Source organism: Pteropus alecto, unplaced genomic scaffold, assembly GCF_000325575.1.
Source record: "Pteropus alecto unplaced genomic scaffold, ASM32557v1 scaffold86, whole genome shotgun sequence".
Lineage (NCBI taxonomy): Eukaryota > Metazoa > Chordata > Mammalia > Chiroptera > Pteropodidae > Pteropus > Pteropus alecto.
The window spans coordinates 28,874,373-28,889,933 of NW_006442109.1; the positions used below are offsets into that span (position 1 = coordinate 28,874,373).

A 15,561-nucleotide genomic window follows, 5' to 3' on the forward strand; every position below is an offset into this window, starting at 1 on the left:
GAATGCAGTTAGCATTAATACGTTGGCTAGGTGGAGGGTCAGGGGAGGGAGGAAGCAATTGGGGGGATCGTTTTACGAACTATATTGATGTCTAACCAATGTAGTGTATACTTGAAACTAATTAAAATAAATAATTTTTTTTAAAAAGATATTGTGAAATGAAGATTTGGTTTTATATTACTAACAAATATATTAAGATATATAGGTTTTGAACAAGTTATTAAAACTACCTGAAAATTCATCAGATTTCACTACAAGTTGTTTTATACCTTCTACATTTTTCATTCTTCCAGATCAGAAATCTTAGTCACTTACCTAGACCTTCCAGAAGAGTTGGTCCGATGTTTACCATTTCCTACAAAGTCAGGAGAGCCTCCATGCAGAATGGCAGCTGTTTTGTGTCCTCCTGGGTCCTTCCTAGAGGTGTGATCTTGGTTTGACAAACAAGCAATTTCCAAACGTTCCTAGAAAAAAGAAAAATAAACCTACTTTAGATGTAAGTCATAAATGGAAGACAATTATGGTACATAATTATGAATTCAGTAAAGAGTGCACATTTTATTTAAGCTGAATGCTTTCAAGTGTAATAAAGTTGAACTCAACTTTTAAAAATTGAATGCCCAAATATGTACTGGTTCAAGACCTGAAGGCCAGGTTACAGTTTTAAGGAATGTGAATTTATAAATGAAAATGCTAGAATCTTGGCATATACAGGAAAAGTTAGAAAGAAGAGCAAAAGTGGATAAACAGAAAAAGGAGGCACTCAGAGAGCAGATTGGCTGACAGGAAGGCAGATCAGACATAAGAAAGGTATGTTAGTGGAAACAGTAATACCATCTTACATTTGTACACAGCTTTGTACTTTCAGAGGGCAGTGCATTTATCTGTGTGAGTAATTACATGAGACATGAAGGAAGGCATCACAGTCCTGTTTTAAGGGATGAGGAAAATGAGTCACAGAGAGTGTCACCAAAAGGTCACAGAGCTAGGCAGTAAAAAAGCCAAAACTTTAAGCCTGGTGCTGCTTACTCGTATATCAGTGCCTTCCCACTATACCTTAGAGTTTCCTTCAAGTTAAATGCCATAATTCTATAAAAGAGAATCAGTAAAATTTTCTCTGGGTTTCTCCAAACATGTATAACTGGATTTTGGATTGAGCTGGACTCAGGAAAAATATAGGAAAAAGAACTTTATTCTTTTTCACCACTGCTTTTTAAACCTCCTCTGTTGAATTTTTCTTTTCCATCACGGAATGAAATCTCAAACAGATCCATATGGTTCTGTTCACTCTTTAGTATGAAGAAGTTGCTTTATTTTCCAAGTGTTAAGTATTCAAGTCTGGGCTAATGATCAAAGCTTCAATCTCTTTTCTCCCTCGACTCACTTAATAAACTACTGTAGTTATATGAACCTAAGTCATCTACAGATAATATACAATTCTAAATTTTGCTTCCTGTTTAGGGATTCTTTTATTGCCTCATTTTAGGCTTTAGTACTGATAGTAACACAGGAGGGGAAAATATCGCTGGCAATAAAAAAATTTTATGTTTAACAAAATGTAAACTATTTTATTACGGCAGAGTACCTGCTTGGCCATTTCTTTCCTTTTTTTCTCTTCTTTTATCTCTTCTTTCCTTCTCTGAATCTCATGAAGGATTTCACGTTGCTGAAAGAAATCATACCACCATCAAGTACCAATCTCTGAAAACTCTACAACATATCAATCCTGAAATCACAAAAACTCTTGTGAATTTAGAAAAAAAATTGAAGCCCTCCTTTCCTAAGAGACCTGAATATATGGAACCTTAGTACAAACTGTAGTTACTGGGTTTTATCAGTAACTTCACAATAGGCTTTCCCATTTAAATAGGTGTCAAGACTCTGCGGGGAGGGAGCAAGTATCCGCTATTCTCCATGTTTCCACGTGCGGAGACTTTCACTATAGCAACACTTGGCCTCTCACTTTGCCCTGTCTCTCTAATGTCTGCCTGTCTGTGGAGAACATGCACTTGTGCCTGCTATCTGCCATGAGGTGTGGGGCTGACCTGGTAGAGGTGAGCTGAATTGTCCTCAGTGCCTGGACTCAGGGAGCACAAGCGCCACCCTCGCACGTGCCACAGACTGTCAGCTGCATTCTCCAGTCAGCTTTCTCAGTATTAAAAGTGGTATTTTGATCCCCATCCAATTGACTCATGTGTCTATTGCTCAATTGGGTCTGAATTTAGTTGGAGAAAAAATAATGTGTTTTTATGAGTCCCTTAAATTTCCAGGTTGTAATATCAAAACCATTAAAAGACTCACCAAAAACTGGAAGAGCAATAATACAAAATGAAACAACATACCCAAAACTTATAGGTAGTTATAGCAGTACACCAAAACAAGATTGTTAGCTAAATATTCACCATCTTCTAATAAAAATATGCTTCCTAAAAACAAGGATAATAAGGAACTTTAAACTCTAAATGATAACTAGGCCACACAATTAAATAGGAGATAAGCAGTAACAAAATGAATGGGATCCACAAAGAAATAGTGTTAAAATAAGCACAGGATGAACAAAATGAATCGGGAAAAGAAAAAGGAAAAGCAGGTAAAACAAAATCCTATAAGTAACTGTAAGAAAAAGTAATACCTATAAGAAGAAAACTAGAAAGCCTCACCAACATAAGAACTGAGAAGGAAATTTAGATATGTACATTAACTTTGATTAAAGGACTTTAACACAGGAGTGTATACCCTTATGCAAATAAAGAAAATATACAAATGGTTAGTGAACATAAAAAAAGTTCAGTCTTTGCCTCTTGCTACTCATTTGGGTATGAGATACTTGTCCTACAGAAGGAAGAATAGCCTCTAAAACTCAGTGAATTCTTGCACAACTTTATAAGTGCAGAAAGATCACAAGAAGCTTGGTTAAACTGACTCCTTTTTTCTGTTCTTTTATTTAAAGAGCTGCACTAAGGGTCCTAGGGGCAGTACTGATGTTTGTTAGGAGGAAACTACTCGTAGAAATTCTCAGTGACTCTTAGGGCCAGTTCCCTCACACGAACCCACAGTTCTTGAATCAAATGTTCAGCAACACATAAAGTTAAGTGTGTAGGCAGAGACCATCACAACCTATAGAAGTTTGCAGTCCTTCGGGCTGGCCATCTGTGGTGACAAGGGTCTCACCTCCTGCTCCTCTTTCTGCTTGGCCTCCAACAGCCTCTGCTGCTCCTCCTGAGCCCGCCTTTCCAGCATTTCTTCATGAAAAGACTTGGGAGGGGGTTTGTTATGCTCACTGAGAAATGACTGCACGTGGTAAGCCAGTTCAAATATCATCACCTAAACATGTAGATGAGAATCAAACAAAAATAGTCACATAATGGGAAGACAGGGCCTAAAGGAGAGAATACAGAAAAACAAGCAGGCAGTAAGAAACCCACTTACAGTAGTGATATTCATCTTGATATGACACATTCTGAATTAGGTACACGATGCAATCACAGCAGGAAAAGGCTTTTATAGGACTCATCTCATCATGTTGCTATCAAGACAAATTACTAGAAAATTAAAAAGCTTCACTTGTGTGTTTTTCCTACTCAATTTATTGGCATTTTCTGAATAATAGATCTGATAAAATATTTTTCTGTACAAATAAACCTAATAAAATATTTAAGACTGCATAAAAATAAAAACTACCTTCCCAACTAGAAAACCTGTCTACATAAAGACAAATGAGGAGAGAATGATCATTGCTAACATCGGAGTTTTTCATCTGTCCACACAGCATACTGAAAATATCCTACATGGAAACGAAGGCAGATATTTAAAGTCCTCATTAGCCCCCTGTTAGTCACGTGCCAATAGGAGGCTGATCAATACCTGGAAAGCATTTCATTTCCACTTAGGGAAGCATTCATAGACAGTATCAGAAGCAAAAAGGATTCCCTTTCAGACATCCTGGGTGTCAAAATCATACCAGGTAAATCAATGGAACAGGGTTTCTGGGACCCCAAAGAGTCAGGAGTGCCAAATTCCTCCTGCAGATGAGGACCGCCACACTGAGATTTCTTTTTCTTCAATTACAATGAAGCAGCTTAAAAATTCTTATTTCAATTATATGTTTAAAACAGTTTCTAAAGGGAGTAAACAGGGTGGTAAATAATAGTAGAAGTAACTGGGCAGAAGAACATAAAGTTAGTTCACTTGGTGTTTACCTTTCCTTCAGGGAGTAAATACAAAGAGATCATAGCTGTTGTTGGGGAAAATTAATGTATCTTTTATTTACATCAAAAGTTGTGGCATTCACTGGATAGACTTTAATTTACAGTTAAGAAACACCAGACTAGAGTATAGGAGGCCAGTTTTTCTAAGAAAAGCTCCCTAAGGAAAGCTAGGAAAAGTAGGCAGTTTCTGTTACTTCAAAGAGAGACCTCTTCTACACCAGAAAGGAGTTCTGAGCCAAGTGCTGGAGGGTTTTTCTTTTGCCAATCTGTTTAATTCACTAGCAGTTTCTATACAAACAAATCTGATAAAATAAATACTACTAGATGAAAATAAGAACTACTTTCAAAATTGGCAACTGCCCCACCCCATTATCTACATGGTTCATTGTCTTGCTTCCCTCAGGCTTCTGCTCAAATGTCACCTTATCTATCAGAGGCCTCTGCTAACCTCCCTATTTACAAGAGCCATTCTCTCACAATACACATCTATATTAGGCAGAGTTCTCCAGAGAAACAGAACCAATACGGGGAGTGTGTGTATGTGTGTGTGTACATCTGCAGAGAGAGAAGGGAAGGGAAGGGGAGGGGAGGGGAAGGGAGGGGAGGGGAGAGGAGAGGAGAGGAGGGGAGAGGAGGGCAGAGGAGAGGAAGGCAGAGAGATTTTAAGGAATTACATGTGATTACAGAGTTATAGAGCCTGGCAAATCCAAAATCTGCACAGCAGGCTGACAGGCTGGAGACCCAGGTAAGAGTTAATGTTGCAGTTCAAGTCCAAAGGTCATTTCCTGTCAATTCCCTCTTCTTCTAAGGAAACCAGTCTTTTCCTATTGAAGACCTCAACTGTCTGGATGAGACCCACCCATACGATGGAGGGTAATCTGCGTAATTCAAAGTCTACTGATTTAATTGTTAATCTTATCTAAAAAATACCTTCACTGAAACATCTAGAATAATGTTTGGCTAAATATCTGGGTACTGTGGCCTAACCGATTTGACACATAAAATCAATCATCACAACATCCATCAGAACAATTAAAATTTTTAAAGTGACAACATCAAAAGCTGGCAAGGATGTGGAGAAACTGGATCACTCACATATTGCTGGTGGGAATGTGGTACAGTCAATCCAGAAAAGTTTGGCAGTTTCTTAAAAAACTGAATATGTAACTACCATACACCCACAATTGCACTCTCGTATATTATTCCAGAAAAATGAAACTTATATTCACATAAAAACCTGTATATGAATAGCAACTTTATTTTTAATAGCCGAAAAACTGGAAACAATCCCGACGTCTTTAATCTGGTGAATAGTAAACAAACAGTGGAACCATGAAACACTATACTATATCATAGAATACTATTTGGAAATAAAAACTAAGCATTATTGATATATGCAATAATCTGGATGAATCTCCAGAGAATTACACTGAGTTAAAACAAAGCCAAGCCCAAAGGTTATATACTATATGTTTCTACTTACATAATTTTCTTAAAGTGAGGAAACTATAGAAATGGAGAAAAATTAGTGTTTGCCAGGTATCTAGGAGGGAGTGCAGGTGGGTGTTAAGAGGGGTGGCTATAAAAGGGCCACATAAGGAATCCTTGTGGTGATGGAACCATTCTGTCTCTGACTATATCAATGTCAACATCCTGGTTATCACACTGTACTATAATTTTACAAAATGTTACCATTGAGGCAAACTGAGTAAAGTGTTCACGAGATTTCTTATTCCTTACAATTGCATGAGAATCTATAATTATCTCAAAATAAAAAGTGTAATTTAAAGTAAAAGGAACCAAGGGCAACAAAAGCAAAAATGAACAAGTAGGACTGTTAATCAAATTAAAAAGCTTCTGCACAGCAAAAGAAACTATCAACAAAACAAAAAGGCAACCTACAGAATGGGAGAGAATATTTGCAAATCATATATCTGATAAGGGGTTAGTACCCCAAATATATAAAGAACTCATACAACTCAATAGCACAAAACCAAACAAACCAATTAAAAAAACTGGCAGAAATGCAAACATTTTTCCAAAGATGACATACAAATGGCCAACAGGTACATGAAAAGGTGCTCAACATCACTATGTTCAGGGAAATGCAAATCAAAACCACAAAAGGACCTCATACCTCTCAGAATGGCTATTATCAAAAAAACAAAAGATGAACACACAATGTAAATATATATGCCTTACTGTTAAAATGTACAGCTGAAACTTACTGGATTTCGTTAACCAATGTCACCATAAAAAAAATTAATTAATTAAATCCCCCTCGAAAAATAAAAAAATAAACGGCAAGACACTTGAAAAAAAAAAGACAAAAGATAACAAGAATTGGAGAGGAGATGGAGAAAAGGGAACCCTCATGCACTATTGGTAGGAATATAAATTAGTGGAGCCACCATGGAAAACAGTATGGAGGTACCTCAAAAAAATAACAATAGAACTACCATATTATCCAGCAATCCCATTTCTGAGTATATATCCAGAGGAAATGAAAACAGGATCTTGAAGAGATAGCTGCAACTCCATGTTATTGCAACATTACTTACAATAGTCAAGACATGGAAACAACCTAAGTGTCTATCAACAGATGAATGAATAAAGAAAATGTGGAATATATATACAACGGAATATTATTTGGCCATGAGGAAGGACATCCTGCTGGATCGTGAGGGCATTACTAAGTGAAATAAGTCAGAGAAAGACAATTACTGTATGATAGCACTTACTTACACCAAGAATCTAAAAAAGCAGAACCCATAGAAACAGAATTGTGGTTACCAAGGGCAGCAAGCGGGTGGAGGGACTGGGGAGATGCTGGTCAAAGGATACAAACTTCCAGTTATAAAATAATTAAGTTCTGGTGACCTAGTGTACAATACAGTGATTATAGTTCATAATACTATATTGTAAAAAAAAAAGATAAAGCAAAAAAATTTTCAAAAAATCTCATAAGTCGTGAATTCAAGAAACCAGATGATGCTGTAGCTAAATTTTCAATATAATTTCATATTCTTTTTTTCAGGTACACATGAGAGTCCCCTTAGACTAGAGAGAACTTCAGAATAATTCCCAATGCCCAGTTTTTGTCGAGTTGTTCTATAATCACTTTCCGTACCTTAACAATCACTGAAGTTTACAGAAACAGTAACAAAAGTGGGCAAAATTTTTATAGCCCAAAAGCACCTCACGGGTCATGCTGTTATAGAATGCAAGTGAAAAACTGTCAAGGTACTTTACCAGAGGTCCAAAACAGAAACAGAGGCCTAGGGCTTGTCTTTACTTAACTCTTGTCAGTTTTTACAGGATGAGACAGTTAAGCCTAGGCAAAAATCGCTGAGTAATTTTACACAAAATTGAGGACTCTGTAAAGGGAATTGGTCTGGCCTAATGAACATACAGTAACACTCTGCCCTAAGAAGTTACCTAGGCTAGCCTTCCAGAGAGTCATGCCACCCAAGGGAGAACTCATGTAGATCCTGATGCACAGAGGATTAAGAAGAGAGCATTGGTACTAAATATAAATAAATGCTTTGGTAGAGAAAAAACACTGAAAGGTTAGAGTATGTCACTAATTACTGACAAGGAAAGCAATTAGTTCTTCTGATATGGAAAAGGGAAGTGGCAAAGTTTGGTTAGAAATCACTTGTCTGTAAAAATTTTCCAACACAGGTTCAAATCAAGATCAGGTCATGATGCCAGGTCCAAAGTACGCAAAAAGTATGGCCAGGTTCATATGGATTGTTTTCAGAAAAATTCTTTATCATCGATGATACCACCTACATACACTCTACAATTTAATTCATAAATACTAAAGAAATACGAATAACAATGTTTCCCTTTGTAGATATCAGTATGAAACAAAACACTCTGGTCAAAATTAGATTTGATGTACAATGGAAAAATCTGTAAGCCAAAGAAAAGGCAGGAAAGCAAACACTGGTGAATGTGATGAGATTTTAACTGTCCTCTTATAATTCCAGTTAAACAAGTCTCACCTCTCCACAATGGTTTTTGGCCACTTCTTCCAGGTGGGATTTTAACAAATTAACACTTTCATTTGACAGACCCTTGGCATTCTTTAACTCTATTTCAGGGACTCTGGAAAAGAAAAAACCAAAGAAGAGTTACTCTGAAAAGAGTAGCCTGTTTGCATTAATATTTGCCAAGTTCCAAGCACTAGGCCTAAAGCTTTTATACAAGCCTCATCTGTGAACCCCTCTATACTTCCAGCAACATTTCCCCTCACCTTAAAAGGATTTCAACTCCCAGCAACTCTAACGACACAGTGCTCATCAGGGAGCAGTGGGGAGCCTGTGGGGAGCAAGTGGGTTGGCCATCATGGGTGTGGGCCATCAGGTGCCCTGCTCCCCAAGATAACCGGACTTACTAGGGCTCTATCCCAGTATCTCACCAACTCCACTGTCTCTGATTTCAGCTTTACGATCTCATTAAAATTTTCTACCTCACCTACTATTTTATCGCCTTTAGAAAAATCACTCCAGTTCTGTGTGTAATTTAATCAAGCATGCCCTTGTATGGTAATGCTTGACCCTGGCTTGCCCACATCAATTAACCCGCTCTGACAGCTCACTCACAAGAGGCCAAGTGCTTTGCTCTAGTTCATGTGCTCTAGCATATACCAGGACAAGAATAATTAGGCCACATGGAGCCACAATGATCCATCCCTCAACATGCTGTGTCTACTCATTCCGATTGTAAATGAGGTGGAAAAATGCTCACTCACTCATGTCTAAATCTAGTCCTGCACACTCTGCAAACTCTGCCTGTTCCAAAGACGCCTCACACTCCTCTTCATCCCTATAGAGCAACACTACGACTCAAAACTGTCTAGTCAAGAAAAGTACACAACCAGCCCTCAGGTTCCCTTTTATTCTCAACCAATAAACATCCAATAACAAGTTACTGAGATTAAATAGGCTTTATTTGATTTTACTGAAGAGAAGATGATTCTCTACTTCCTACCAAGCGTCTCTGAGTAATCCATGGTATTTTACCTTAGCACAGCCTTTACTATTCAGTATCTAAGAGTCCTCTCAGTGATTCAGTTATACTAGGTTGCTACAATCATTATCTATTTGAATAGATGGATATCTGAGACAAAGTAGTTTATATATATGAGGAAAATAGAAATACCATATAGTTCTGAGTCTATGCATGGTCCATCTAACTCAGGATTCTCTCATAGTGGCATCAAGGACTATTCTGCAGAAAAGGAAAGTTTTCCTACACTACATCACTCAAGTCAAGCCTTACATAATTTAAAAAAAATTAAGCAGTTATTATATTAGCAGTCTTAACAGAATGGTAAAAACTTCATTTACAACACTAATTATAAATTTTAAAAATTCTCTAATGTTCTCTTTATGTTCTTGCCACATAATCTGTAATTTTATTTGGGTGATATTATGTTTACTTTTTAACTTTTTATAAGCATTTCCTTTTGGTTTTTAAAAAAATCATCCCATAATATTTTCACCAAGTGGATACATCAAGATTTACCTGAATAATTCTCTTGTGCGGTGGTTCTCAACCACGGTGACTGTGCCCACCAGTGGACAGCTGTCAATGTCAAGAGGACATAGAAGCTTCCAGTATAGAAGCTCCCCTTCCTACATTCTTTGCCTATGCATCTCTTCCATGTGGCTGTTCCTAAATTGTATCCTTTATAATAAACTGGCAATAGTAAGTAAAGTGCCTTCCTGAGTTCTGTGAGCTGTTCTAGCAAATTACTAAACCTGAGGAGGGGTTTGTAGGAACCTGTGAACATACAGCTGGTTGATTAGAAGTACTGGTACTTGCAACTGGCATTTGAAGCCCTGTGGGACTGAAACTTTAACCCATGGGATCTGCAATAACTACCTGTCAGAACTGAACTGAATTGTTGGACACCCAGTTGATGTCAGAAAAGATGCCATCTATTTGGTATTAGGAAAAATAAAACCTAGACAGGCACTGTCTTCTTTTTCTTTCACATATTTAATTAACTTTTAATCACTTCATTTATTAGCTTTCTGCATACCTACTATATATCTACTCTAGGCACAGTGTTGGGGACAAAAGAAGGTTACTAACTTCAAGGAGCTCATCTTGACCTATCTGTATTTTCGCATACTCTATCACCTTTAAGAATAACAAACTCCATGAGGTTACCACCCACTGTAAGGCAGTGCTTCCTTTTATTTGTCACTTCCCTTCACTGGTTCCTTGAACAATAAGCTCAAACTATAAAACACTATCCAGGCCAATCTGCCTTTTTCCTTGTGGAAAGTCTAGGGAAAGTTTACATGCAATATTTATGATATTTCGAAAAAAGAATACTTAAGTCCTGACTGCTATCACTTTTGCTCTATCAGTGGTTCTCAACCAGAGGTGGAATCATCTTTGGGGGAGGTTGGAAATATGTGAAGTTTTGTGGTGGTCTCACTGGCTGGAGATCACTCCTGGCATTAGTGGGTAGGGGCCAGGGATGCTACCTGCCCTGCAGAGCATGGGACAGCCCTGCACAGTGAAGATGAATTAGCAGTGTCCCGCAGAAATAGGGCAACTCTAAATCGTCCTTTACTCTAGGGAGTAAAGTCCCATGTGGCCCAGAAGGCTACTTCGAGTCCTGTCAATCATACTTTAAAACTAAGTATACAAGCTACTAAGCCTTCATCCTTTTCTTTTAGACTGTCCCACATCTCAGTTTACAAAGAATTCAACAAACAAAAGTTAATGTGTCAGAAGAAGCAAACAATTAGTCATGGAGCAAATATTAGCATCTGTAGTGACTATTTTATAACTAGAAGCAGACTGAACATGAGATAGGTTTTATGAAAATGTCTACAGCTGATACAGTTTTGATGAAATGTGGGTGACAGGAAATGAAATTTTAAATGGAACAGGAGAAGGAAGGAGAAAATATCATTAATTTCAATGCGTTTCTATGTTGTTAAAACAGAAAACTGAAATCACATTAAAGCTACTTATTTATAAATGTACTCACACATCTGGATAAGTTGGTGGGCATTTAACTCTCAAATCCACTTTCACATATACTTCTTCACCAGCCAGGCCCTGAGGGTACAGAACTAAACTGATTTCAGGGGGTCCTCTGACCTAAAAAAGAAAAAAAATTACTATTTTTTTAATCTAGAGAGCTAATGATTAATGATGATGATCATCATCTTAGCTCAAAAGTTCTACTTTTTAAATGTTACTTGTAATTATATCTGATACAGTGTTGTCATATTTTCCTAAAGCGCAGTTTAAAAAACAAAACCTGTGTCTGACAATGCATTTTCCTTTTCAAAGTTATCTGAGTGAACCAAAATGCTCCATATAGCTTCCATTCAAATATTACTGAGTGCCAATTATGTGCGAGTGCCATTCTAGAGGCTGGGAAAACAGGGGTAACTCTAGACAGGCAAAGATCCAACTAGCTGATAAAGACAAATGAGTACTTTCCAATAGTGGTGAGTATGTAAGTGCTATAAAGAAAATAGGGCAGAGTAATGGAACGCAGTAGTGAGGAGGAGAAGATATTCAGACAGGTAGGTCAGGGAAGGCCTAACCAGGGGATATTTCACTTGAGAGTTGAATACTGAGATAATAAGAAGTGAAAACCTTGACATGGAATCTGATAGCTCTTCTAAAACTGTGTATGTTTTCAACCAACTGCTTCCCACAAAATAACTAAATACTCTATTGTTCTTTAATGTATTAAATATACTTTTTCCAAAAAAGCATTGAGGCAGTTTGTATTATCTATATATATATCATGAGAAAAGGGAGGCTGAGGGAGGAAACATCTACTCATACGCTCCAAGCACTTTACCAACTCTGCAAGGTAGGTGCTACCTCCATTTTACAGATGGTGCAGCTCAGGTTCAGTTTCAGTGTCTGACCCACAGATATACAGTGATAAGGCTAGAATTCAAATCCAACTTTGACTCTCAAACCTGTGTCTTTTGTATCAGCTACTTCCTCATTAGTGCCAATCCTGAGTTGCTGTGACTGAATTGTTGCCTTAACTTTGACTCAGAATGTCGAGGCAGCCAGGGCAAAAAAAAAAAAAAAAAGAAAAGAAAGTGACATTATTTAATAAAAAAGAGAAAGCATAAAAATTCTTTTAGAGCAACAAAGTTCTGAGCAACACTAAATTTTAGCAGAAATGTATAATCTGAACCTTATCTATGGTACCCTGAATTATATGATAAAGTTCTCATCAACTATATGTATAAAATACTAAGTGCAGTTTTTATATGGCTTTAATAATCCTTGATAAAAGCTGTGGTAAGGCTCCAGGAAAGCAGGATTCTGGGAACGTGGTCCTGGGGAGGGTTAAACACCCGTGATCCATGAGGCCTTTCAGCCACTCACTTATCACGCCTCATCACCCATGCTTATTGAGCACTGACTCTGTCAGACACTATTAGCGCACAGAGGTGAGAAAACAGACCTGGTTCCAGCTGTCATGGAACTTCTGGTCTTGTGGGGAAAAACAAACAATACATATGTAAGTACCAGTTTAGAAAGTGCTACTGAAGAGATGATGTGATGCCCCTGAAGGGTGACAGAATAGGCCATCTCATCATACGCCACTTTGGTACAAGGATTATTTTGAGCTAAAGGTGCTTGAATACAGCAGGTACAAGAAGGACACTCCGACTCCCTCTTTTCTTCCTGAAAGCAGGAGAGAGAGCCTCCATGTAAAAGATGCCCTCCTACACCAGGAAGAAACATGACCAGAGACAGGGTATTCGGGCCAGGAGAATTCTGGACAAATAGACCGACCTTGTTAAAATGACTCTTATCCTCCTTTAGTCTCCCCATATATTTTAGTTACTTTTCCACAATTGCCTCTCTTTGTTCGACCTATTGTACAAACACTTTAGGCCTAGCTACTTCTTTCAATCTTCATTTTCCTTTGGAGCTTCCTATATATGTGTAAAAATTTGTATGCTTTTCTTCTATTAATCGGTTTTATGTCAACTTAATTCTCAGACCCTGCTGGAGACTCTAAGAGGACAGAGGAAAAGTTTGCCTCCTCTACATTCAGAGAATGCCTGGTGGTGGGTGGGAGGGAACACACTTGGATATGGTCATCAGGGAAGAACCATCTGTGGATGTTGTTGCACTTAAGCTGAGACAAGCCAGAGACCAAGCATTCCAGACAAGGGAAGAGCACATAAAGAGACTACTCAAAGTGGGAAAGGGATTGGTGTACTCTGAAAACCAAAAGGAGGCCAGTGTGTCTGGAACACAGGAGGGATGGGGGAGGCAAGAAGCAGGTGTGGTAAGGAATAGCTGGATCACAAAGGGCCTTGTCAGCCAGGTAAAATATGTCAGGGTTTTAAGATGGGAATGATATGATCTAACACATTTTAAAAGGCCACTTTGGCAGCTGAGTAAAGAATGGGGAAGAGTAAAAGCAGAAATCAAAAGCTATTATAAGAATCCTATGTTGACAGCAAAGGAAACATAAGGTGGATTTTAGATAAAGCTGACAAAGAGACCATGCCTCGAGGGAGGAAAATAGAAGTGTCTTATCACAAATGCTCCTTGAAGATGAGTAAGATGAGGACAGCCTCTATTGCTGGAGTAACACAGGGATTGCAGATGATCTTGCTAAGAGCAGGTTCCATGGGCACTGAATGCAGACCCAGTGTGATGAAGGGCAAATACTAGATGAGGAAGAGGACACAAGTCTAGACAATTTCAAGGAGGTTTGGGTTTGAGCATTAAGAGGGACAGAGAATAGGGCAATAGACAGAGTGGGGGGGTGTGAAATTGAGGGAGGGATTTACTTTGTTCTGTTTTGCAGATGGGAGATACTAGAGTATGTGAAGAAGATGATGAATGTTATGGAAGAACAGGAAAGAGACAAAATCTGAAGTAGCAAAACCCTCTGGAGGGCAGAAGGTGATGGATGGGTCTTGGGCATGACACAGACAAAATGGGCTTTAGTATTTGATGGGAGATGAGGCTCTTCTAGAATGACAGAAGAATGAGGAACAAAAGCAAGTAGAAGCTGGTGAGTTTCCTCTGAGGATCCTCAAAATGGCAAGGGTGAGACTGAACTAACAAGGCTCTGGGACTTGTTCTCCCTCCAACCAGGGTAGGCCAACTGTTATCTGCTTTACATATTAGAATTCAGCACAGGAAGCATTTAGCTGCTAAGAACAGCTAAAATACATAGTTGCTAAGAAGAAAAAGAAAGACTATTGCCTTGACCAGTCACCTTAAATAGCCTCACTTTTGGAAAAACTTTTTATTATGGAAATTTGCAAACAAAAGCCGATAGTGAGATACATGAACTCTGTGTACCTGCCAGACAGTTTCAACAATTACCAATTTATGGGCAATCTTGTGTATCTATATGTTGCCCTTATGTCCAAACATCACCTTGGATTAATCTGAGGTAAATCCTACCAACCAGTCTTGTCGTGTTATGTTATTCATTATTCATTTTCTAACAACAATCCAGTGAAGCAGAGACGTTATATATTTCCATTTTAGAGATGTAAAAACTGATAGGTTAATCAGACAGAATCAAAATTTTACCCTTTACCAGATCAAATCTTTATAGGCTTTCTCATCTCACAGACCATAAATTTGGGAGAAGCATTTGATCACCAGTTTAAATTTTGTCAAGAAAATACTTTTTTGTCCCCTCTTTACTGCATATGTCATTTTATAAGATATAGAGTATTTTAGTACCAAAAGTAGAAAGTACGAAGATAAAGTAGTGCTCAGTCTTATCCTAAGGGTCAATTTATCTTATACTAATATGTCTTCCCTCATGTATCATTCTGCCTTTCAATTTCTCATTTGGCTGTTGAAACTTTATTTCAGAACGAATGAAAATACGGCTCTAAATCCATATGGACTGATAGCTCAAAAGAAGCTAAAGAAATAAGAAGGTAAGAAAATGAGGAGAAATGCCATACAGATGGTCTTTTTAAAGTGAAATATTCAAAACCTGACAAGCCCAATATGAAAGAGGTAAGTCAAGATGTTAAAATACAAGCATGCCACCTAGGAATTAATGGCAGATCTTCTGTTTTTGAAACAATAAAATTGGAGTAGCCCTTTATTTTGGAAGGAACAAGAATCATACAAATGTAAGAAGTAGAACTATAATTGTCAGCAAGCTGTATAAGTAGAAACTACAAATGCAAACCAAAGGATAGGCTTTTCTTGAGCCCAGTATGGAAACAATCTTGCAACATGTAGACAACATATACCACAGGAAGTAAGTTATCTCTGCATATGTAAGAAAACAATCTGGTTTAACACTTTCTTTTATCTTTATGTAGGAGGTGAAGAGTATATC

The 15,561-nt window shown here is 37.9% G+C and overlaps 1 protein-coding gene across 2 annotated transcripts in view; it reads right to left on the reverse strand.

Moving 5' to 3' along the window:
* The window catches only part of EIF2AK4 (eukaryotic translation initiation factor 2 alpha kinase 4), an 88,121-nt gene that overhangs the window by 67,158 nt on the left and 5,402 nt on the right, over positions 1–15,561 (reverse strand). Inside the window, exons 2-6 of one of the 2 annotated variants that reach the window (XM_006920502.3) lie at positions 11,230–11,342; positions 8,219–8,321; positions 3,172–3,324; positions 1,586–1,666; positions 316–464 (exon numbers count right to left, since the gene is read on the reverse strand). In XM_006920502.3, the coding sequence (XP_006920564.1) occupies positions 316–464; positions 1,586–1,666; positions 3,172–3,324; positions 8,219–8,321; positions 11,230–11,342 (599 nt within the window). Of the gene's footprint in view, positions 1–315; positions 465–1,585; positions 1,667–3,171; positions 3,325–3,429; positions 3,510–8,218; positions 8,322–11,229; positions 11,343–15,561 lie in introns of those variants that run through there. The other variant, XM_025038783.1, reaches the window with a different exon arrangement.